The following is a 24658-nucleotide window of genomic DNA, read 5'->3' as shown; positions in this document are numbered from 1 at the left end:
TGGTATGTCTATCTACACTGCAAAAACCAAACAAACAAAAATCCCAAACCCTGCGGCAGCAAGATTCGGAGCCTGGATCCAATGAATCAGGCTTGCACTATGGAGCTAAAAATAGCAGTGAAGACATTTGGGCTTGGACTGGAGTCCAGGCTCTGAAAACGGGTGAAGAAGGAGGGTCTCAGAGCCTGGGCTTCAGTCCTAGCCCAAATGTCTTCATTGTTGTTGTTTTTAGCTCCATTATGTGAACCCTACAAGCTTGAGTCATTTAACCTGGGCTCTGGGATTAGCTGCTGTCCATCTCTCTTTGGGAGTTTTAAGGTATGTTTGCAATGCAGTCGGCTCTCTTTCACCTGAAGGGAACTGATCTCTTAGCAGAGATGTTCTTGGCTTGCCCAGGATCAACTATTCTACTTGCACCCTGGGAAATAGATTTCTAGTGTGCATCTCCCTTCCAACCTTCCCTTTGGGTTGAATGAGTTGCTGAGAAGCACAGCCAGAGTTTCTAAACTCTGCTTTATACAATGGTCAGGTCCTGGGGTGAGTGAGGGACCGCAATTCTGGGTCTGTTTTCACAGTAAGGAGAAGGGGAGTCTATTTCTGGAGAATAGCTCTACTAGGCATATATTTATAGGGTGATTCTTTGCAGGCTGAGTGAACGCCGCAGGAAAAGACTCCAGGAGTTGGAAGGGCAAATGAATGAGCTAAAGAAGAAATTGAATGAACAGTCAAAACTCTTGAAGCTGAAAGAATCTACAGAGCGCACAGTCTCCAAACTGAACCAGGAGATTCGGGTAACTAACACTGCCATATGCAGCCTCTGAGCTCATCTAACGGAGTAACTTCAGTCAGAAGATAGTGAAAACTTCCATTTTATTGGGTTGGCTTCACCCTGTGTATTACAAGACTCCTGTAATTGTAGTTATGTGACTATCGCTGCTAATGATGGAGTGGATAGGAGGCTCTTGTAGTACAAGTATAGGCATGGGAGTCAAATCTGGCTATACTACTTGTTCAGTCCAAGCCTTGGGCAAGTCACTTGACTTTGTTGTAACTTGGTTTCCATGTCTGTAAAATCAAGATGATTCCCTACCCCTTTAAGTGGGGGTTAAGAGGATGAAATCATTAGTCTCAAGCACTGACATCCTCAAAAGGCAGGTGCTGCGGGTGGGCAAAGTTTTGTAATATGTCCTCTTGTCAAGAGTACTTGGAAAAACTATCCAAAGTGTAAGTACTGGAATAACTTCCTGCTGCAGGAAATGAAAAATCAGCGGGTACAGCTGATGCGCCAAATGAAAGAGGATGCTGAGAAATTTAGACAGTGGAAGCAGCAGAAGGACAAGGAAGTGATCCAGCTGAAAGAACGGGTAAGTGAGCCATTAATTGCCTGGACAGTCACTGCTGGCCATGAGTTAACATCTGAAAACATAACATCTCTACAGTGCCTTGAGAATAACAAACCAATAGGTCAAAAAGCCTCTTGTTCCATATATGCCTGAGTGGCAGACTGCCACCTTTCACCAGTTATATGTGTAATGGGCAGATAGACAATTGGTTTATGTCTGAGGTTCCCTGATCTGCCAGTAGAGTGATCACAACTCCGATCTAAATCAGAAGGAAAAAATACCACGGCGTTAGTACCTAGGGGTAGCTTTACCACAAAAGAGAAGTAGGAGGCATCTGCCTTTCAAGGGTATATTGAGAATACACTACATGAGCAAATAGTTAAAGCTGTTACTATTACAGTAGTTAACTTAATCAATCAGGTTGTGGCATTCAGGCCTAATAGGGCTTCTGTGCCTCTTTAGTTTTCAAGTCTCCTTGTCTCAAGATGTTGCGAGCAGAACAGTCCTAGTCCCAGAGGACGTAGGAGACCATATTCTAGAGCAACAAGGGCCTCCTGAATTTTAAGTCAGCTCAAGCTTACAGTGATCAGTGTTTCTGTCATAGAGCACATAGGATGTCTGTGTCATGATCCCCCTGGACTAAACAAGTGCACTGTAAACATGTCTTTATATGACCTGCAACTTTTTGACTTGCCTAGTTTGTTTCTCTTCAGGATCGCAAGAGGCAGTATGAGCTGCTTAAGCTAGAACGAGACTTCCAGAATCAAGCCAATATCCTCAGGCGCAAAACAGAAGAGGTGAGGAGCCAGCATCTGCTAGGGACTCCTGATCAGTCCCCCAAGGTCTGGAAGACGTGACTGGAGTTTTGGCAGGGGACAGATGGAACTCTTGATATTCTGGGGAACAGTTTTGGGGTTTGGAGATGAATTGAAGATATCAGTTCAGAGGGGATGCATTGTGACTTTTCTCTCCCCCTTGAAAAATTTGGGACTCTGCCTCTTAATTCTCACTGTTTCCTTCCCAAACCCAGTACCTCTTGATTGCACTGCCTGCCCTAGATTTTACCACCTGTTCCAACAATGATGGATAAGCACACTAGCTGGATCTGCTAAAATGATCACCAATGAGATCGCTAATGTTTAAAGTGTTGACATTAGGCTTCAGACTTCTCATTGATATGTGTGTGGGTGCAGTTAACACTGTGCGGAGCTTGTCTCGGGCTGTTTGCAGATGTGAGAAGACAACACTGCATCAGTTTTCTCTGGGTCCACTTCTTGAAGGCTTTCTTCAACTATAAGGCCTAGAAGCAGAAATGTTTTGACACAAAAATGCTTTTAAAATGAGAGCTTCGGTTCTGGCACACAACTGCATTGGGTGTATTCTGGAGACAACTTGGCTGCAGAATCACAGGAAATTAGGTACCCGGCATATAGACTTAATAATAAAAATGCATTCTAAAGGTGAACCAAGAGGCTTGTAATATGTCTAAGACCCTAGTTAAGGGGTATTCTCCTCCAAAGGCTATTGACATTCAATAATTCCAAAAGCAGATCAGGCAGCTGTTTCCTTCATGCTTAATACTGCCCTGCGCTCCGTGACCTCCCATCTGTATTAGCTTTACAAGGGCTCAGTGAGGGAAGAATGGATTCTTATAAATGTAGATCTGCTATTCCACAGCTAAAGCTAAAAGCAGCAGTGTTTTTGTGCAGATGTTTCCTGACTGACTTTCAGCAGCATGGAGTCCTGCTCCCAGAGCTGTGAATCAAATTAAGCTAAGCAGCCCAACAGTTTCCACTATGCTAGGGATGCAGGGAGGGGAAATGCTTGTATGTGTGGTGGAATTTTATTTTATTTTTTTTTTTTTCAGGCAGCAGCTGCTAACAAGCGCCTGAAAGATGCTCTACAGAAACAGCGTGAAGTAGTGGATAAACGGAAAGAAAGCCAAAACCGAGGAATGGAAGGAGCTGCTGCTCGAGTAAAAGTGGGTATCAGCATGGTGGTGCACTGCCAGATGCATCCCTTTGAATAATGAGCTCACACAAAGGTTGCCTGACTAGCTCACTGGTGGAGGCTGGGTTTGATGGGTGGAGAACAGGGAGGGCCATGGAATTTCCTGTCCTGTATAGGAGTAAATAGAGGCAACATAGTTTATTTGTCCCTAGATATGGAAGAGTTCAGAGGAGGAAGTGGGTGACCAAAGTCCCACTGTTGCAATGTTCAGTAGAGTTGATTACAGGGGTGGGCAAACTTTTTGGCCCAAGGGCCAAATCTGGGTATAAAAATTATATGGTGGGCCTTGAATGCTCACGAAATTGGGATTGGAGTGCAGGAGGGGGTGAGGGATCTGGCTGGGGGGTGGGGTCCAGGGTGGGGCCAGAAATGAGGAGATGAGTGTGTGGGAGGGGGCTCTGGGCTGGGGCAGAGTGGGCGCTGAGGGGAGTGAGGGCTCCAGCTGTGGGTGCAGGCTCTTGGGTGGGGCTAGCGATGAGGGTTTTGGGGTGTAGGAGGGTGCTCTGGTCTGGGACCGAGGGGTTCAGAGGGAGGGAAGGGGATCAGGGCAGGGGTTTGGGGCATGTGGGGGTGGCTCAGGGGTGCAGACTCTGGGTGGCACTTACCTCAAGCAGCTCCCGGAAGCAGTAGCATGTCCCCCTTCCAGCTCCTACGGGGAGGTGCGGCCAGGCAGCTCTGCTGCACGCTGCCCTGTTCGCAGGTGCTGCTCCTGCTGCTCCCAGTGACCATGGTTCCCTGCCAATGGGAGCTGCGGTGGCAGCTCTTGGGGCGGGGACAGTGTGTGGAGCTGCCCTTATGTGTAGGAACCAGAGGGGGCACATGCCACTGCTTCTGGGACTGCACAGAGCAGCCCCTGACCCTGCTCCCCAGTGGGAGCTCAAGGGCTGGATTAAAACGGCTGGCAGGCCGTATGCAGCTGTGGGCTGTAGTTTGCCCACCCGTGGTTTATTCTCTGTCCTGTCTTTCTCCAGAGCTGGCTTGCAAATGAAGTGGAGGTTCTGGTTAGTACTGAAGAGGCCCGGCGCCACCTCTCTGACCTTCTGGAGGATAGAAAAATCTTGGCCCAGGAACTCCTGCAGCTTAGAGAAAAGAGGGAAGCTGGGGAGACTCCACCTCCAAAACTCAGGGTGAGTGACACACAGGGAAACAATAGCTGAGAGCTACACTCACTCTCTGTCCTCTTACTGCTATGCTGGTTTTCTCCATTCTGGGCCTGTGAACTCCTGTGAAGAGTAGATGAATGTTCCCCTGGCTGATGAAAGGAGTAGCAATGAAGAGGTGGTTGTAGCACAAGAGGTAGCGGGGATCTGGTTCTTCGTGGTTCTATTCCCTAAAGCAATTAGTCTGGCATCAATGTCATGAGAGTGAGCCCCTGCCCCATCGAAGGTTTTGTGTACAACCCCTTCTTCCATTGAGAGGGAAGGTCGGGTTTCAGCTGAGAGGAACTATTTATAAACATCTTTCCTGGTAATACAACCCCTATCTTAAGTGTTTAGAGTGTCTAAACTAAAACTCAGACTCAAGCACTGGGTGGGGAAATTTTTTGGCCTGCGGGCCATATCTGGGTATAGAAATTGTATGGCGGACCATGAATGCTCACAAAATTGGGGGTTGGGGTGCAGGAGGGGGTGAGGGCTCCTGCTGGGGTGGGGGCAGAAATGAGGAGTTCAGTGTGTGGGAAGGGGCTCCAGGCTGGCCAGGAGGTGGGGGAGCTTTCCAGCTGGGAGTGCAGCCTCTTGGGTGGGACTGGGGAGAGACGCTTGGGATGCAGGAGGATGCTCTGTGCAGCGACGGGGGGGGTTCAGAGGGCGGGAGGGGGATCAGGGCTGGGGTTGGGGCAGGAGGAAGAAGCTCAGGGTGCAGGCTCCGGGCAGCACTTACCTCTAGCAGCTACTGGAAGCAGCGGCATGTCCCCCTTCTGGCTCCTACCCAGAGCCGTGGCCAGGCTGCTCTGTGCGCTGCCCTATCCGCAGGTGCTGCCCCCGCAGCTCCTGGAAGCAGCAGCATGTCCCCCTGTGACACTTGGGGCAGGGGCAGTGTGTGGTGCCCCCTTGCTGCCCCTATGCGCAGGAGCTGGAGTTGGGGTATGCCACTACTTCCGGGAGTGGTGCAGAAAGCCCCCAACCCCACTCCCTGGCTGGAGCATGGAGCAGGGCAAGCCCCTGCTCCCTGGCGGGAGCTCTAGGACCAGATTAACAGGTCCCACGGTCCAGACGTGACCCGTGGTTTACCCACTGCTGCTCAAGCACTCTCCACCTGCGTCCCCAACCTCAAATTGTTTCATATTATGTCTTGCTGCAATTCTCTTCAGAGACGTACATACTCGATCGCAGATGTGCAGGCTTCAGAAATAGACCATTCCATCACAAAGCAGATAGAAAGCCTGGAAACAGAGATGGCGCTCAGGTAAGGGAGTGTCATGAAGCTTCTAGCAGGCAGAACTAGCTCTCATTTCTATAGCACCATGATCTCAAGGTACCTTACACGTTCACCATTGCAGCCGTTCTGTGAGACCTGGGAGAAGTGAAGAATAGGAAACCCAACTGACCTGTTCTGTGTAGTTTCAGGCAGAATATAGCTATCCAGTGAGAATTTCCAAGATACTGGGGCTATGAACACTATTTATGCAAAAGAAATGTATGTCTGTTTTGCTTATCTGAAAGATGGTAGCACAGCCCTACTTGCATGATGCTGAAGCAGTGGCTTGGTACAGATTCAGGAGAATGAATTTCCAGCTGACCCACCAATGCAGCTTTGCAGCAGACCCCACCACTGTGCAAACAATCAAGTTTTAACTAACTGAAGTTGCTTTCCATAATGTAATGTTTTGGGAATATGACATTAGTGTTATCCAAGAGCTACTCCAAATTCTTTTCCTTGAGCTCAAATGTGTATTTGTTTCCAAAGGAGTGCCCAGATAGCAGATCTGCAGCAGAAGCTATTGGATGCCGACAATGGAGACCGGGTGAAGCAACGCTGGGAAACTATTGCAACTATTCTAGAGGCAAAATGTGCCCTGAAATACCTGATTGGAGAGGTAAATTCTTTCTGCATTGTGGCACATCCATCTGTTTGGGATTGCTACACTGTATTTATTAGCTTTCACCATAGACATGTCTGCCTCAAAGAGCTCATAATCTCGGGTTGGACAAGAATAGAAGGAAGTGACAAATGTGGTGATACATGACAGGAAGGGGTTGTGACAGGGGCAGAGGTGAAAGTAAGCCGGGTACGCCCCAGTACGGCGTACTGGCAAGAGCCGGTGCGCTGTACCAGGGTGGATCAGCTTCCCCAGGCGCAATTTAAAGGGTCTGCGGCTCCCAGCAGCAGCTAGAGCCCCCAGCCCTTTAAATTGCTGCCAGAGCCCTGCTGCCGGAGCCCTGGGGTAGTGGCGGCAGGGCTGGGGCAGCAATTTAAAGGGCCCGGGGCAGTAGCGGTGGCCAAAGCCCAGGGCCCTTTAAATCGTCCCCGGAGCCCCGCCGCTGCTTCCCCAGGGCTCCAGCAGGCTCTGGGGACAATTTAAAGGGCCTGGGGCGGTAGTGATGGCCGGAACCCTGCTGCCGCTGTTACCCCGGGGAGGGGGAAGGAGGCACTTGCTGGTACAGGGTGGGCCAGGGCTGGCTCTGACCTCCCGCAGCCCCGCCCCTTCCACCCAAGGCCCCACCCCTTCCAGAGGCCGGAGGGCCCATACTGGTAAGTTTTTCTAGACTGACTTTCACCCCTGGACAAGGGTCATAAAAAGATCATGATGATGATTGGGTGAATTGTGCATTCATTTTGAAGGTTACATAGATGGTTGTTTTAAAATGTTAAAACAACCACTGGTCTCCTTGAAGTGGGTTATATGGGCAGCCTAAAGAGAGGGAAGAGGTATGCTGGATGGGGTCAGAATGCGATTCCTGACCTGGGGTGTAGCATGGAGGAAGTGTGGGGAAAAGACACACAGGATGCATCCATGACAAATGGGTTGGGAGGGGAGACACCATCCTTGAAAGGGAAGAACTTGAATTTGACACAGGAGGTATGGGGGAGCCTATGATGGTGTTCAGGGAAGAGCTGAACATGGTTCTAGCTACGAGTGAGGCATGTGACTTTCTGCTGCGGAGTTTTGGAAGGTTAAGAGTGAGGGATGATGTGTGTAAAGAAAGCCAGAAAGGAGCAAGTTGCATTAGTAAAGGTATGATACAATCAAAGGCTGATTGGGACTTCCAGAAACTGGAAGCATGGGTTGTGGAGAAACAGGAATTTACTAGCAATGTCTGTAGTTGGGAGATGGGGAAGATGGCTTTGAGTTGGCATTGAGACTCCCAGGAGGAAAGGTCTAAAATAAAAAAAAAATCCACAAAAAAATTAGAAGGAAATGTAGAGGCACTGGCCTGGAGACACTAATCAGATCTTTGTGATCAGATGAGTTTGCCCAGGGGCAGTGAGGGCAGAGGACAAATCTCTGGGGGTACTCTGAGTGCAAGGGAGGAGGGGAAAACAGCATAAAAAGCATCCCTGAAGGAGTAGTCAGCAATGAAAAGCACAGTCTATAAATGTCAGGATAGAGAGTAATTGTCTTTCTGTGCGGTGGGTAACTTTGAAGGATAACAGAAGAGACCTAGAGATTTGGCCAAGGAAAGGCCACTCATAATGGAAGCATAGATGAAGTGGAGGGATGGGGAGGAAGCCAGACTTGTAGAGGATCAAGGAGAGAGTTAGAAACTCAAGGCAGGAGAAGTAGATGTTAAGTCCAAGAAGACTGGAGACAAATGAGGTAGGTGGGATCAAGAGATATCTGAGGAGTGGGGGAGACAATGGCATGCTGAAATGCAGAAACAAAGGTAATAGACAATGGTGGAGTCATTCTAGTAACTGTTGTCACTGCTGCCGATTCTATCTGTTTCCATAGTGAAGTGTGTGCGCGGGGGATACCTGATGATGATGTTTTTCAGGTGTGTCTAGCTCTAAATTTGACTCCAGCACCCTTGTTGCTGATGTCCAGTCCCACTCATGGGCTGTGGAGAGTGGCACCCATTTTCTCCAGTAGTCTCCTTACTGATGTCTTTCAGCTGGTTTCCTCCAAAGTGGAGGAAAGCAAACTTCACAGCAGTCTGGAACAGAGCAAAGCTAACTGTGCAGACATGCAGAAAATGTTGCTTGAAGAGCGAAACCAGGTGGCAGAGATAGAGGCTGAGCTCCAAAGTCAGTTGGTGACGCAGGAGCAGCAACATCAGGAAAAGGTAAAACCCAGAGGTGAAGGAGCACCATTATTACCACTGCTTGGCTTCCGTGGAGTTAAACAAATGTCTTGGAGCTTCTCTGCAAAAAGGTTCCTAAAGGTCTGCCCAAAAGAGTACCTAGATCCAAGTACCTCTTTCCTTAAGAGAAAAAGGGTTAAATTAAAATCAATTTGCAACCTGTCTTTTATTTTAAAAAAAAACAAAAACCAGCAAACAAACAAACCCTATTTTCATGAGGCTTTATTGGTCTCTGGCAGGAGACCTGATGTAATTATCCCTTAGGAAGTCTCCCTCATCTGTCTTCTGGCCTCCATTTCTAAAGTTTTAATGGTGCTAAATGGCCTTGCTGAAGTAAAAACAGAACCATTTCATTCAGCTCCATTCAAAGGCACAAACTTGCTGCATCTGAAGACACGGTGGTGTTTTCAAGTGGACCCAGACTACTCTTATGCTGTGGATGGCAAAGAACTAGCTTGCTTGTCTCTACAACTTGTCTGCCTACTAGAGATTGCTCACCACACCATCTCTTCAGCTGCCCCAAAACCTCCAGGTCTACTGAGAATGTCAAGACTGCCAGGCATGCCTTAAGGGTTTATCCCTTAAAAGCATGTTTTGTCACTGTCTACATCCTCTTCATCTAAGCTGTGTTAATTTGCCTATAGGTTCTGTACCTGCTTAGCCAACTGCAGCAGAAAGAAGCAGCAGAGAAGAAGCTGGAGGACTCTCTAACAGAGCATGAGCAACAGCTACTTGAGCGGCTCAAGTTCCAGGTAGATTAGATGGAGGTGGACTCGGCTGTGGTAGGTTCCCTCTTTATGGAGGGGTCCCCTGGTGCAGGATCTTTTTATATGTGGGTATCCCCCCATTGCCCCTGCTGGCGCAATGCCAGCTCCTTGCCATTGGAAGCGGGGCTTCCGAGTGGCTGAGTAACAATGGAAATTATTCATGCTGCTCTGCATCTGTAGACTAGACTGCTTGGAGTAGTTGCTAGTAGATGGCTGGAATATTGGGCCTCTCGTCTGTGTTCGTAAATGCTCCTTCGAAAGAAGCAAACTAAGTGACAACAGCCTTGCCTCAAAGACCAGTTCAGCTTCCACAAGCCCCACATCAGCTGCTTTTCTGCATGCTCAGGCCAACCAAAGGAATACTGTTAGCTACATGCTGAGTGCAGCATCAGTCTGCCTTCAGTGATGAAGGGCCTTTGGGGGGGATCCAACAGTGGAAATGTTAAAAGCACCAGCTCCAGGGTGGGCCCTACAGTAGTAAACAACAGTGGAATATGCTATTCTATCCCTCAAAGCTACTAGAGTTTAGTATAGCAAATTGCTAGGGAAGGAGAGATTTGTCCGAGCTACTGAAGCAGAGCTTTCCTAGCCTAACTCATAGATTGTCCCTGATGGGTAAGGAATGTGTTAAAAGTTTGGAGACTGTAACATGAGGAGAGGGAACTGTTGGCCTGTTTGGTAGGACAGAGGAAGTTAGTAATAATACAAGTGAGGCTTGTATTCCTCCTGACCTCAAAACTAAAGGTCCAGTCTCATGTTGGAGATTGGTGGGGAGGCCACCTCTGCGGATGTGGAGGAGCAGAGCACTCCTAAGCATTGAGCAAGACGACCTCCTGACTTGAACGATCTGTTGCCAGAAGTTTGGAAGCAGTTTCTATCTCTCAGACCCTAAATAACCCTACAGATTTCATTTTTTCTTGAGAACAGGATGAAGAGCTTGAGAAAATGAGGGAACTTTGTGAGAAGAACCAAGAGCTTCTCCAGGAGAATGAGTCCCTCAAACAGGTAGGGAAGAGTGTGTGCACAGCCACCTGGCGCCTTATTGATGGCAGGGTTTGTTAGGTTTGGCTATTTATGATGCAGTGAAATTCATCATCTTTTTTAACAGAAATTAATACTCCACCAAATTGCCAGCGGACAGAAGCTCCGACACATTCAGCAAATGCCAACTCAGTCCCCAGATTCTCCATTTGATTATATTCCACCCAAGGTAAACAACTGCCATCTGCTAATTGCCACACTTCTCTGTGACTGATCGGGCTCTGTATGGATAAAGATACTGGCTAACAAACCTTTCAAACTTCCCTCTTACACCCGAGTTGCTTTATTAAGCTTCTTTGTTCTGAAGACTGGGATAGATGCATCATCTGCCCTAGGCAGGCCCCAAGGATTTCCCCCACCCTCTTCTTTAGTAAAGAACTAGAATCCTTTTGGAACCAGTTGGCACTGCTGCTCCTTTTCTGTCTAAAGGAAGCTGTCACACCTTGTATGTTGATACAGTTTGCCTTGTCCCCACCTTCGCAAGCAGGCTGCTTCCTCTGTAGCACTGCCAGTGTTTGCTGAGCCAGGGAGCAAGAAACTAGAAATCAAGTATAACGTATGGCCTGCAAATATGCTAACCACTAGGAATAATGTGGTGATTTAGGATCACTTGTCATAGCTGTGTAGCATGGGGCAGTGCACCAAAGTTCTGCAAACTTTAAAGATAACAGGCTAAACCAGCTGCTGCTTTGAACTGTTAAGAATCCCTGCCAACCTGATGACTTGGCACCTCTCTGGTCCTGCAGTTCTCTTGGCTGTTCAAGTAAGCTGGGTGTGATATGCTGCTGGGACTCTGGAGTAGTCCAAATTCTGACACATTCCTTAGGAGGTCTCAAACCATCTAATTTCCATCTGTAGCCAAAGACTCGCCGTCAGACAACTGCAAAACCCCGTGCACAGACACCAGAAATGGATGTGCAAGAGCTGTTCTCTGAATCTGGGGAGTCTGGAGGAGAGATGGAAGATGCAGAGTGGGTGCCAATAAAAGCAACCAAAGGATCCAAGAAAAGCCTATCAGGGGTATGATCCAGCTACCTTTCTCTGCCTCCGGCTTGGGTTACTAGCTCTGACTGAGGGGGCCACTTATATATGTCATGGTGCTGCCTAGCACATACAGAATGAAACACAGCTGAACTGTGGGGTTTGTGCTGGCATTCTGAAGCAAAAGCCATTTACTCCAGCAGCACAAGAGGGCATTTAGTTGTGGCCAGTAGTGCTTTGGATGGATTGTTGTCTGCCATCCACCTGAACACTTCAGATAGCAGCAAAAGTAGCAAGTGTTCCAGGGCAGCTGTACTTCCTGCACATCAAAGGAGTTTGTAACTCTCTGAACTGCTATGCTCATGCATGTGGCTGTTCCAGAGAGAAACTGGCTAGGATTGCAAAGTCCTCCTGCAGACGGTCCCAGCTATCGTGTGATGCAAAAGAAGCTGAGTAGTCAGCTTCTATGTGTACAGGGCTGCTGACCCCGTGGGGAGAAGATGGGTATGGAACACTAAGCACTACATGTAGGAAGGGAAAGGGGGACAGAATAGAAGATGAGTGAGATAGTGGGAGATGATAAAGAGGCAAAAATATTGATGACACTGGTACCATGCAGCTTTCTCCACAAGCAGTGATGGGTACCAAATGAAGCACGTGCATACAACTAAGGAATGGCATTTGGGAGGTAGAGAGAAGTGTTAAACTTTGTGGGAACGCTCCCTTCCTTCCTGGTTCCCGTAGTGATACCTTGTTCAGGCTCTTGCTCTCCACTAAGATTTTTGAGGGAGAGGCAGTGTGGATGGAGCCTGCATGTGCTGAACGCTTAAATCAGTAAGAACCAATGGGCCATTCTAAGCTTGAATTTCCCCAAAGCCAGTGCTCTGATCCCCTATGACTGCCTTCTCCCTCAAATTTTTATTTTTTTTATTTTATTTTATTTTATTTTTTTACAGATACACTTGTGTAAAATGTATACTGACACATCTGCAAGCTACATGCAGGCTCAACTGACCTGAAGGGTTGAGGGCCATCCACATTGAAACTGCTGCTTGGCATCAAAGGGAGTTTGTAATTCTGAACTGCTGTGCTCAAACCTTATTTAAAAACTAGGCAGTTTCAGAACCTCCATTGCAGGGGTGAGCGTGGCTGATTGTACTTCAGGCTTAGAATTTAAAACTGTGCCACAAAACCAATGTAACCCTTTTACTTCTGAACTGGGATGTGCATTAGCTTTATCTGAGAGAAACTCTAGTTTCATGCACTTAGACCTGTGAGTGAGACTGGCTGTTGCTGGCATGTGTAATGGGAACATGGAGAGGTCTCAAGCTTGAATTTGACCTGGCAAGGTGATGAAAGTTATCGTGGTGGTGCTGAAACACCAATATTCAGAATGAACCTCTACTCCAGGAGATGGCTCAGTGGATCACATGATCACTTGCATCTCTTTTCTGGGGATAGAGTGGCAGTGAGGTGATGAGGGTCATGGTAGTTTATGCAATTTGGTGTCCAGTACTAGCACTGGTAAAGACCCTCTGCTGTGGCTATCTAGACACAGCCCAGCAGCAGTGGAACTGTTATTACATTGAGCTCTCTTCTCTTAAGTGTTCCTGCCGGGGCCGATGTGGAAACAGGCAGTGTGGCTGCAGGAAGCAGAAGCTAGGCTGTACTGCAGGCTGTAACTGTGATGCAACAAAATGTAGAAACCGTGATTCTGGCCTGCTGGTGAGTAATACTGCATTTGGCACTTGGACCTTGGTGCTGGATGCACCCAACATCTGCCTAATAACTTCCATATAATCTAATTCAGAAAGACAAACATGGGCATCCACAAGCTAGTGGTGCCTACACATACAACTTGGCAACCTATGTTGGAAACAATTGTAAATGTCATTTGCGTATAATCCACCTGGTGCATCTTGCCATGTTAACCATGTTAATAGCTCCACTGCTTCGCCAGCCTGCAGGATTAAAGAATATGAATGTGGGAGTCTTTCTACTGATCTCCAGTCTTCTGGGTTAACTTGCTGCAACCTGGCAGATGTCTCTCAGAGGATAGGTAATGGCAGTCCCTTCTGCCTGGTAATTGACATGAACTTGTGCCTCTGGTCCAAACTACAAAAAACTTACTCCACTCCATTTATTCATGGCTTTTTAAAAACATCCGAAGAGGAACTTAGCTGGTTTTAGCTACCTCACAAATCATCCTGAATCATTTATGATTCCGAATAGTAGCCCTATCTGCCTTTTGCATTTGAGTTTGACTAGCAGTCTGGTACTGGGAGGCCTCTGCTCCAGACCTCCCATCCTGGTAACCTAGAAAGCAAAATTAGGTGATTTTTTGATCCCTTATCACCTTGAAGAACCAGTTGCCTTATAACATGTGCCTTCTAGTGCCCACGCCACTTTCTCTAGAGTTGCTGTTCACAGCAAGGGGAAGTAAAATACTAGGATCCATAAATAAGTCTATTTCCTGAATAAGATTTATTGATGGGGCAGCATTGGCCTAGGCTCATGTGCATGTTTGTCCCCAGGATGGTCCTATGAGTGAGGATCAAACAAGAGATTCTGAAGGATCCTTCAAACTGGAAGATCCCACGGAAGTGACTGCTGGGGAGACCTTCTTTGAACCAATATGTATCACTCCAACCAAGAAGGTACAAATCAGAAATGGGGGAGCCTGGGTGGAATTGATGATTTCTAGCCACTGGCTGCTGTATCTTGTTCATGGCTAGGAGTGGGCACTAAATCAGGAGAAAATTGAGAGGCAATTTCACTGCCTCTGCCTCTTGCTTCTCCCCGACCTTCTGAGTAGCCTGGGGGAATTAGACCATTTTGCTATTAAATAAGCCATTGACATGTTGGCCCTTTACCTGGTTCAACCTCACCCTAATTGATTCCATGTCCTTATGCCAACTAAGTACACTGGATTCTGCTCCCTCCCACCCAACTTTTCTGCCCCATTTTATAAATCTCTTCAGAGTTTTGACACGTACAGAAAATAGAGTAGCTTTTGTGAATTACCGTTAGTGACTGGGGAAAGGCAGCTTGCAATTGTGGAGGTCTTCCAAGTCTCAGGGCGGGTTAGCTGGTTTCTTTGAGTGCTGTTGCAACTCAAGCTAATAGCCTCATTTTCTTACCAGGTCCTGAAAGAGATCACTGAGCAAGATGTGTTTGTCAAGAAGGCCAACACAGCTGCACTCTTAATTAATGGAGATGTAGAGTTCCAGGAGAACCAACTACCACTAGTAAAGAAGAAAAAGCGAATGTTGAGTAGTAACACCAGCTTCTTCTCCGGCTGTACCCCCATCAAAGAGGAGGACAACTGAGGGCAAGGGAGACTATCTGTGACTTTTAATGTTACCATGTTGCACTTCCTTTCCCACCTCAGACACTAACTCTTAAATGATTAACAGGATCTATGGCTACAAAATAAAACTTCAGAAGGAACAAGTCTCAGCTGCTGGCCGTGATATGGGACGGCAGCTCTCCCTGGGTTGTTTGTCTAGATCTGCCTGAGCAGATGTTCGCTGTACCAGAACAATGGAGGGAAGTGTTACTTTCTCTTTGGAATATTTTAGTGAGCAGAGTAGACTCATCTAGCCCATGCATTCCAGCTGCATCCTGAACTGTGAACAGTTTTACCTGCATTGCTCTTAAAAGGTCATTTTGAATTGCACTGGTCACTGGGCCCTTTCTTCAAATGCAGAAAAAGGAATTCCTGCCCAAATTACCATGTGAGCCTTCATGGTGCTTTTATCTCAGTGAGGCACTGTTTGTCATCTTAAAACTAGCTAGCACAGCAAACTTGTCAGTGAGTGTGCTTCCTCTAGGCCACTGGTGCCTCACTAATGAAATGACTCTCACTAGCCCTTGTGTTTGTGAATATTAGTAATTTTAACTTTTTTAAAATTTTGTAGCTTTAATAAAGAAGTACAAAAATGCATAAGCTCTTAGTGTATTATGTTCTGAGCGATTCTAACAGCACCTACTCCACAGAGCCTCAGTAACTTCCTAACCCAGGTTGATCTGACTAGACAATGAGGTTTGATCATGTCAGTGGGATAACTGCAACTATCAAAGTTCTTCTCTGACTACATGCCCAATTGTATTGCAATGCATGTAGTTAGTAAAACTTCCAGCAACTGCTCCAACCAAGCACAGGGCTTGCTGCTAGGCTGAATTGTGTTCAATAGCTATGCTATACTTTGAAAGAACAGGAAACACAAATGGCGTTGTCTAACTCTCTCCTCCTCTTGACCTACAAGGAAAAAGTACTGCTATTTGTACTTGTTCCTGTTTACTACAGCACACTGGGTTCTTCTGTTGTCCATGCCAGGAACTAAACTACAGGGCCCCCTGAGGCTGAAGCAGTGCAGCACGCTCTAGCTAATCTAATGTACAGATGGCTCCTTTGCTAGAGGATGACTGTAGTGACTCAAACAGTTATCCTTGCGGAGAATGTACCTTTAAAGGCAGGTGGTTGTAAATGAGTGGATGGCTGTTAACTTTGTGAGCCAAAACCCATCTTCTGCAAGTAGTTAGCAGTTCTGCTGTGGTAGTTTCACTTCTCACATTTGTTCAGAGGAGTGAAGTTCTGGAACAGCTTTTGAAGGGGAGGAGTGGGGGCAACAAAAAAAAACCATATTAAGCTCAGGCTTGAAACCAGTTAAAGTTGTTTTTGGGGTCTGTGTTTAAATAGAGGGGATGGTATATTAGGACTACCTATATGCCATGTGATAACCAGTAGCAAAAAAAACCTCAACTACTGTAGATGGGCTGCTAGCTGGGGAGGGGTCTGAGCTAGTAACTGAATTCTTTCCCAAGGTATCTGCACAAATTGCAAGTCCCATCTTTGTACATTTTGAAATGTCAAGGTTTTCCCCACTTTAAGGAAGACCCTGAATTTCATCCCTACTCTTCTTTCACTTTGGAACAACTCCTTGGTTGATATGAATTTTCAGCTGGCTGTACAGTTAAAACTGCAATCCAGAAACTACTTTCTAGGGGCAATTAGCTTACAGCACTGACTTGTGGAATGCAGGATCTGACATTACATTAAATAAAGCAATTGGAATGATCTTCCAGCATTTCCCACTGCTGCATGCTGCAGCTATGCTACGGGCTACTACTATTGAAAGTGGTCACAGTGGCTTTTTGCATAAACACTTGTTAATAGCTATCATATGCATCTATGCTGAGACTCTCCACTTCATATGGTGTGCCTTGCTCAGTGTACTAGGACAAACAGCCCTCCCGTTGAGTAGCAGCCAAGAACTACACCAACTGAAGATGCAAGATAAGTTTCTTTATATAGTTTATTGGACTGTCACTGTCAACTATTTCAGCTCTCACAAGTTATTGCTTGCAGAGTACCATTTTCTTTCAAGCCACAATCACTTTAATTATGAAGCTACCAGAAATCTATTTTGTAAAAGCCCATATGATTTGCTAAAGGTGACTAGGCCCTGTTTTCAAAATGGCTAATACAGGGGTCTCAAACTCAAATGACCACAAGGGCCACATGAGGACTAGTACATTAGCCTGAGGGCTGCACCACTGACCACCCACTCCACCCCTTCCTTGCCCCCACAGGGGGCTCAGGGCAGGGGGGGTGGGTCCAGCCCAGCACACACTGAGGGCAAGGTAGGCTGCCTGCCTGCCCCCATGCCACTCTGTGAAGGGGCCAAAACCCAGGGGGTGGGGGGAGCAGCAGCCCTGTGCGTTGCCCTGGCCACTCTTCCAGGTACCTCCCCCAAAGCTCCAAGGGCAACACACAGACCCCTGTGCCACTGCCCTGCTGCCTGGTTCCGGCCACTTTCCAGAGCTGGGGAAGGGTCAGAGGGAGGGGGGCAGTGCAGCCAGGGAGGGAGGGAGCCTACCCTGACATTATGTACTCCCCCACCCCCTTTAATCTCCTGCCCCTGATGTTCTAAATTCAATGTATCAACACAACCTAGGGACCACTACAGACATGCTTAATAGGCAGCTGCAGTTGAATGAGAGGATATATTAAAAAACAATATGCCATAAGGTAAATTATGGTATTCCAGATTTGGGATAGCATGAAAACACTTCATCTGAAGAGATCTAATATGTCTCCTTTAAAGTAAATAATCTGAGTAGCAGCTCAGGAGCAGAAAAAGAACGTTCTCAAGAACTAAACCAAGACTTTTTCTGGTTATTTAAAAATTGACACCAACTTCAAACCTAGTAAAAAAAAAAAAAAATTGTCCTTTCAAAGTCTACACCTAACTCTGACTCCTTTTTAAAAATTCTCTTACACAGTATAGTAAGAAAAGCATCTGGCAGAAACTGCACTCTTCAAAACTTCAAGCATTTCTATTTGAATTACAAGCAACACACTCAAGAGGAGAGGGAAAGATGTACATAACTACGGTACAAGACAGAAATCCTGAATAATAATGAACATCATGGTGAGTGAGCACCAAAAGCAATTTTGAATCACAGACACAGTTAAAAAACAGCTTTTATTGCAGCATCGTTATCCTGGCACTATCATTCTTCTCCTGATTCCATTAACTCTGAATATTTACACATTTTCTGTCACAATTTGTGAACAACATTTTGGCAAGTTCCAACTTGGCATCAGACTCAATATGAATCACACCTCTGAAAAAGTATGGAGACTGGACTGTATCCCTTTACAAATTATCATAATCGTCATCATCTTCATGCTTCCTTTTCAATGGATTTGCCTCACTGGCTGCATTCTGTGATGATACCATATTTGTAGTAATCAGAATGTTTTTTGATCCAATTAATGAAGGATTAATCAGAACATTCTGAACTGTAGGGGTAGTAGGTGTTGCTGTATTTAAAAGGAAAAGAAAAGTGTTTATTAGCTGCCATTGCCACAAAAATATAGTTAGTATTTCAAGCTAATGAAAATATAGTTTCCTATTATAGGACATGTAATATCCTAAAGGTGAAAGGTGTGCTGCATGCTAATATTCCTGTTTATTTTCAATAATGTTAATGGAGTTTCCATCACATAATTGTGGATTTGTTGCAAAGCTTAAATTGAAATTTGCTATATTGTTTCTGTCAGGTTTTGCTAGTCCTCACTTAAAGTTGTCCCGGTTAACATTGTTTCGTTGTTACGCTGCTGATCAATTAGAGAACATGCTCCTTTAAAGCTGTGCAATGCTCCCTTATAACGTTGTTTGACAGCAGCCTGCTTTGTCCACTGCTTGCAGAAAGAGCAGCCCGTTGGAGCTAGCTGGTGGGAGTTTGGAACCAGGATGGACTAGCAGCCCCTAAGTTCCCTGTACAGCAGCAGCCCAGCAGGCTACCAGTTGCCAGGCAGTTCAGCTCTCCCTCCCCCCACTGCCTAGGAGCTGCTCCCAGGAGCCTCCTGCTTGCTGTGCAAGGAGAAGGGGGAGAAGAGAAGAAAGTCAGGGTATTCCCCTACCCCTGCTAATTTACCCCATTTCCACAGAGCAGTGTGGGATATGACAGGGCTCAGGACAGAGGAAGCTTCTTGGCAGCAGCTGCTGTCTCAACTTGCTGATCTACTTAAAAAGGCAATGTACTTAGAGTGGGGTCAGTGTACTTAAAGGGGCAATACACATCTCTCACACACACACACACACACACACACACACACACACACACACACAGAGTGTGTGTCTGCCTCTCTCTGCCATGCTGTCTCCCCTCCCTCCATTCGTGCTGCCTTGTAGACTGTGAGGCTACATTAACAACAATGTGTTAACCGTTGAGAACTCTGCCAAATGCTAGTTCATCATTTAGCAGTAAGGCATTCCCTGAGGAATATCCCACCCTCTGACTTCACCATCTCAACCAAGTTTCACAATCATCCCTGCTGTGTATAATATTAAACTGTTTGTTTAATAGGGAAATTGGATTTGCTTAAAGTAGCATTTTTCAGGAACATAACTACAACTCTGGTTGCTTGTTTTTGTTCGTTTGTTTTTAAACAGGCTTAGTCCTTAAAGGAAGTTTTGTGCTGTCTGTCTGTTTAAGTAGGATCTATGACAATTTTACTGATTAAGAGAATCTGTAATTGTTTAGTAACAGAAAGTGAATTATTTCAATAGTTAAGTAAGACTAACAATGGCTTTGGTACATTTGTACTGGTTATGTTAAGACTAAGAATTGAGGACCAAAATAAAGTTGAAAAGACAAGCTTAATTCTGGCATTTCATGCCTTTTGAGCGCTTGACTTTTAAATCTTAAGTAAGTAAGTGTCTAGCTTCCTAGGTTTTTAAAAGAGAAAATGGAAGAAACAAATTCCATTATGTGGTATCACATTAACCACATGGGTCATCAATAGGGTTAGAACCTCTAGATCCACCATGCAGATCTCTTGCACCTCAATAGAAGAAAAAAACAAAATAACCAATATATGTGGTCTTTTAAAGAAGTGGTGTAGGTCTCAAGAGATTGGTGTTTTGTAACTTATGCCATACCTGATTTGACTGTTGTCTGAGAGGATGGGATTTGTACAGTGAACCTTTGACCTGTCAGTGATACCGGAGTGCCAACTTTTGTTGAAACAGCTACTGTTTGTGCTGAAGGAGTTCCTGAAATATACAATGATTTCATTAGAGGACTCAGTGCAGGCAAATACACAACTCTTTACATTACATAAAATGTCTTCAAAAAAACTGAACTTGCTACTTTCATATAGAAAAGAGATAAATTACTATTAAATAATATCAATATACATTGATACTTCATAGCTAGGTTTGATCTAGATCCTAACAAATGGCCAGATATGCAGAGTAAGCTGTGTGCAGCAGCATTCATACATTTGTGTATGAACACAACCAGTGAAACTCCCAGCTGGCCAGAAGCACATGCATGGTTACATGTATATCATTGCATGTGCCCAACTTAAATTCTGGTTCAAAATAGCTGAGTCAGTAAAAAACCTGTTTCAATCTATACTTCAGGGTGTAAGCCCTCCTCAGAATGTAGTTTGTACTTTTTTAAAAGTCATTCAACTAGTTCATTTTTCTCTCCTGAAAAAGTGCCACAGTTTCCATTTTATAGAACAGGTCAGAAATACAAGAATGGTATTATCATTCCTACATACTAAATAAAAATGGTCTAGCTTTGGTAACTTAGAGAGAAAACTTATTTTCATTTAACTTCCACTGCACTTTCTTAAAAACTCATTAGGTTGTTAAGATATCAAAGTTCACTGAAATGGTGAGTTGGATGTTATCTACTGTTCCCTAAAAATATACTCCAAGATGGTTTTTAACAGGTAAGAATATTCTTCAAAATTTAGAACTGTTCCATAAGTTTAAAGATTTTTCTAAGCAAGGTCAATATGGCAAACCATAACTGAGTTCCCTCTTACCTAACGTAGGCGTGCTAGGTCTACTACTTACAGCACCAACACTTAGTCGGGGCACTGTTATTCTTCCCGCAGAGGAAGAGACCTGTAGATAGAGAATAAATGCATTCAGATTAGAACTACCATTTCAGTGTTAAGAACCATTGATTATTTCTGTGATAACACGTGTATCCTCTGCAACATGGAAGAGTAACAAAATATGAACATGTGATCATGCGCAGCCTACTGCAATGCAACACTTTGTCACAGAATTTACCCACTGAGACAGAAGTTCTCAAACTCCTCACACTGTGAACTACATTTCAGTAGAGATGCCTTGTGGAACCACTGAACCACTAATCCACCATGCTTATGCACAAAGTGCAGAATCTTTTAAAAACTTAAGCTGTTTGATTTATACAAGTGTAAAAGAAATTACATTAAAGATTTAATTTTAAACACACCACTTACAGACTAAGGCCTTCTAAACTTTGTTTTGGCTCAGGATGAAATTTGTTACCTGGATAGTGTTTACAAGGGAAGCGTTGCTACAGTTATAGCAGTGTTTTAATATTGTGATAGCACTAACCAATTTTAATATTGTAGTTACAGATACTAACCAATCATTTATAATGAAAGTGCATTGCTAGTTTTGAGTAATACTGAAAATTATTGCACTATTCACAGTATACGTGACCAACAAATACTACTATTACATTAATAAGAAGCAATACAATTTACTTTGATTTGCTTTTTCAGTATAGTATGTCATTTTGCATAGGCTAAAGCAAACTAACCAAAGGACAAGTCTTCACTTTAGCATTTATTTATCCAGGAAAGCTTTGTTTAGATTCTGTGTCTGATTTTCAATGACTTTGTACCTTTTACCCAATAGTCCAGCTGAGCTGACTGAATGGTCCACCAGGATACACCTAACCTGAAATCCTTTGTGCTAACCATTAAACAACACAGCCTTTTTTACACACAATATTAAAAGGTAAATTGGTGGAAAGAATATCTGCAAACAGCAGATTATTTCTGGCAATTGCCAGAAATAATTTCCATATACTTTAGCACCCAGAGATCTCTACTGGTATTTGCACCTATGTTTGTACCTTGAGAAAAACTGAATAATTTGAGCATCCTGTTTAATAAAATGTCATCATCACACAAAAATCCCATTTGGCTCATAAAACTCTTACCTTTTTTTGCAAGGACTTAAGTCTGTAATTTGGAGCTGTTAAACAGTATCTATCAGGTGGTAGTCTGGGTCCAGAATATGGCTTTATCAATGGCAGTGGGGTTTGATTCTTTTGTCTTGCAATATCTAGCAAAAACTAGGGGGGAGAAAAAGGGAAATAGTTATCAATACCCATGTTCTTTTGTTATATAATTTTCTAAATAAGCTTTACTTACATCTCTTGGGGGAGGAGAGGTAAATGACTGGTCTGTTCGACACTGGATTGCTAGTCTCACATCATCTGCATCAACACTGGACTTCTTAGCATGACTTGAGTAAATTTTTGCATCTTCCAATATAGTAGTCACATACCCTTCGAAGAACAAAACAGAATATCTCCCAATGCACATGTCTAAAAAAATAGCAACTTCTCTTCACAAAAATTTGGTAAAAGTTCATGTACTCTACAGGTTTTCTAGAAGCTATGAAAGGACATTATTTCCTGATACACATTCCACGAAACAAAAGATGAATCTGTCTCGTCACAATCAACAATACATTTATTGTGACAAAAATTAATCCCTTAGTACCCATCTAGTTTTATTTCTAATAGTTCCTCTTTTTCTTCAAAAAAAATTTTTTAAAACAATTGTGCTCATTCAAAAGCTAATAGCAATGACTTGTGCAAGACAGTACAAGTTTTTCTATCAAGCATTTGTTTATGTACATGAAACCTAGCATGCAATATCACTCCTACCTGTGCCACAGTCCAGGGCATCTCATCAGCAACATTTGCAAATTGTGCCAAATAATGTGGTGGGTTTTCCATATAATTTTTTTTTTTAAATGGCAATGGACTCATTTTTACTTTTGTTCTCGTGCTAAGATTGGAGCCAAAAATTCCACAGGTGAAACTCTACAGCAGCAACACACCGCACCACAAACCTTCTAAATATCCAAATTTTTCTTTTCTTTTTCTGTGCCATATATTGGAGAGTTAGGAACATGGAAACCGCCATACTGGATCAGACCAGCAGTCCACCTAGCCCAGTACGTTGTCTACAAGTATCCAGAACTAGATGCTTCCGACAATAACATAAGATCCTCCTGATCTCTGCTAATCAGAAATTGGTTTAAGCCCTGAAACACACGGTTTACTATTGTTTCCTACAGTTTTATTGTCATTACTGATAACTCTGGATATTCTTTCGATACCTATAAATATGCAATCACCTTCTGAATCTTGATAAGTTCTTGACCACAATGATCTCCCGTGGCAATTAATTCCACAATTTAATTACAAGTCATGTGCAAACATATTTTCTTTTATTGGTTTTGAATTTTCCACTTTTTAATTTAATTGAACATCCACTTGTTCTCCTATGCTAAGACAGGCAGGCACTCCTGATCTGCCTTCTCCATACCATTCATTACTCTACATACTTCTCAAACAGTCCCTCCTATTGGTCTCCAGTTTTCCCAGGTCTTTGATCATCCTCACTGACTCTCTCCGAAGCCCTGCCACTTCTGCAATAGCCCGTGTGAGAGAGGTGCCCGGTACCGCCTCGGGGAGGCCACACCTGGAAAGGCAGCGCAGCATGTTCTGTAGGTAGCACTTTGACAACTTACTGTAGGCGAACTCCAACATCTGATTGATAACCCGTGGTTCATACTCCGTGATCCCCATGTCCTTCAGGATCTGGGCCATAACCTGCGTTCGGGGAAGAGAAATACAGCGTGAGCCCATTAGATCAGGCGCTAACATCCCCCTGCCAAGGGCGCAAGGGGCTGGGCACACAGTGCTCTGGGGCTAGCGCCCCCAGCTTCTCAGCGCTCCTTCGCCTCAGCAGCAGCCGAGCACAGGACCCAGTCGGTGCACCGAGGACGCCCTGGAGCCGCCCCGCCGAGCCCCTCCACCCAGCCCGGCCCGCGACGCCCCCACTGAGAGCCCCCCGCTACCTGAGCATCCTTAGGCGCACTCTTGGGAGACGCCATCTTGCTTTGCTCCATTGCTTCCGGTCAGCTGACCTGCTTATTTCCGGGGCTGCCTTGTGAAGTCCCGCCCCCCCCGTTTGCTAGTGAGCATGCGCAAGAGCCTCCGCACGGTGCTGTTGGGCATGCGCAGTGGAGTGTCAGGGTGGGAGTAGTAGCTCATTTTCGGCGGCGCGCGGCGCAGCCGGGAGCCGTGGCAGTGCGGGAGAGGCCGGGCAGGGTCTGCGCTCTGTGCTCCTCTCCTGCTGCTCCGGGCGGCGCGCGGACCCAGCCCCCGGGGTGCTGCGCGAGCGCGGGAACTTTTGCTGCTGCTTGGAACGCGAGGGTCCAGCCCTGGTGGCGCGCAGGGCTCAGGCGGGGGGATGCCGCGGAGCGGGCTGAGGGCTCAGGCGGGGAGCCCCGAATGCTCGGCTTTGGAAAGAGCCGGGTGGCTGTTTTTAAAGCCAGTCTCATGGTTTCCGGGGGCCTGACTCGTGACTTTTTTTATTGCTCGGTTGGGGCTAGTGTTGGTGACCCCAAGTGTATAAAAATAACGAGTGGGCCCCACCAAATCGTACTTAAAAATTAGTAAATGAAGGGTTCATTTGATGTGCCTTCCTGTGCCTGAGCCTTTGCCCTGCTCTTGTGTGACATAATCAAGTTTTTCTCTGGCTGGACGGCTAAAAACTTTTTTTTTTTTTGAACGAAAGCCTAATCACATGCCTCCAGGAGCTGGGGCTTTTGGAAATATATCAACAATCATATGATTTGCTATAAAAGCAGAAGAGTTG

The 24658-nt window shown here is 45.4% G+C and overlaps 2 protein-coding genes across 2 annotated transcripts in view; one reads left to right on the top strand and one right to left on the bottom strand.

Moving 5' to 3' along the window:
• Positions 1 to 15250, top strand: part of KIF4A (kinesin family member 4A) — a 40409-nt gene extending 25159 nt beyond the window's left edge. Inside the window, exons 18-32 of the mRNA XM_077826046.1 lie at positions 647 to 791; positions 1254 to 1364; positions 2057 to 2140; positions 3211 to 3324; positions 4325 to 4480; positions 5665 to 5759; positions 6261 to 6390; positions 8408 to 8578; positions 9241 to 9348; positions 10291 to 10368; positions 10472 to 10573; positions 11263 to 11424; positions 12991 to 13110; positions 13920 to 14042; positions 14529 to 15250. Of these exons, the coding sequence (XP_077682172.1) occupies positions 647 to 791; positions 1254 to 1364; positions 2057 to 2140; positions 3211 to 3324; positions 4325 to 4480; positions 5665 to 5759; positions 6261 to 6390; positions 8408 to 8578; positions 9241 to 9348; positions 10291 to 10368; positions 10472 to 10573; positions 11263 to 11424; positions 12991 to 13110; positions 13920 to 14042; positions 14529 to 14714 (1885 nt within the window). The 3' untranslated portion in view covers positions 14715 to 15250. The remainder of the gene's footprint in view (positions 1 to 646; positions 792 to 1253; positions 1365 to 2056; positions 2141 to 3210; positions 3325 to 4324; positions 4481 to 5664; positions 5760 to 6260; positions 6391 to 8407; positions 8579 to 9240; positions 9349 to 10290; positions 10369 to 10471; positions 10574 to 11262; positions 11425 to 12990; positions 13111 to 13919; positions 14043 to 14528) is intronic.
• Positions 15251 to 17857: 2607 nt separating this feature from the next.
• TAF9B (TATA-box binding protein associated factor 9b) lies at positions 17858 to 23938 on the bottom strand. Its single transcript, XM_077826786.1, has 7 exons — positions 23856 to 23938; positions 23526 to 23607; positions 22133 to 22269; positions 21919 to 22053; positions 20741 to 20822; positions 19842 to 19955; positions 17858 to 18217 (listed from the first exon to the last, which is right to left on the bottom strand). The coding sequence occupies exons 1-7, from the start codon at positions 23904 to 23906 to the stop codon at positions 18051 to 18053; spliced, it is 768 nt and encodes a 255-aa protein (XP_077682912.1). The 5' UTR covers positions 23907 to 23938; the 3' UTR covers positions 17858 to 18050.
• Positions 23939 to 24658: the final 720 nt, after the last annotated feature.

This window comes from Eretmochelys imbricata, chromosome 9 (genome assembly GCF_965152235.1).
Source record: "Eretmochelys imbricata isolate rEreImb1 chromosome 9, rEreImb1.hap1, whole genome shotgun sequence".
In the NCBI taxonomy this organism is placed as follows: domain Eukaryota; kingdom Metazoa; phylum Chordata; order Testudines; family Cheloniidae; genus Eretmochelys; species Eretmochelys imbricata.
This window is presented reverse-complemented; position numbering and strand designations above follow the sequence as displayed.

Bases quoted from the DNA above. Each gene is read 5' to 3' on its own strand.
- TAF9B (XM_077826786.1), bottom strand. From the start codon at position 23,906: ATGGAGCAAAGCAAGATGGCGTCTCCCAAGAGTGCGCCTAAGGATGCT. The intron at 22,270-23,525 runs GTAAGTTGTCAA...TGTTCTTCGAAG, and splicing joins GATGTTGGAGTTCGCCTACA to GGTATGTGACTACTATATTG. The intron at 22,054-22,132 runs GTAAGTAAAGCT...TCTCCCCCCTAG, and splicing joins CCTCTCCTCCCCCAAGAGAT to TTTTTGCTAGATATTGCAAG.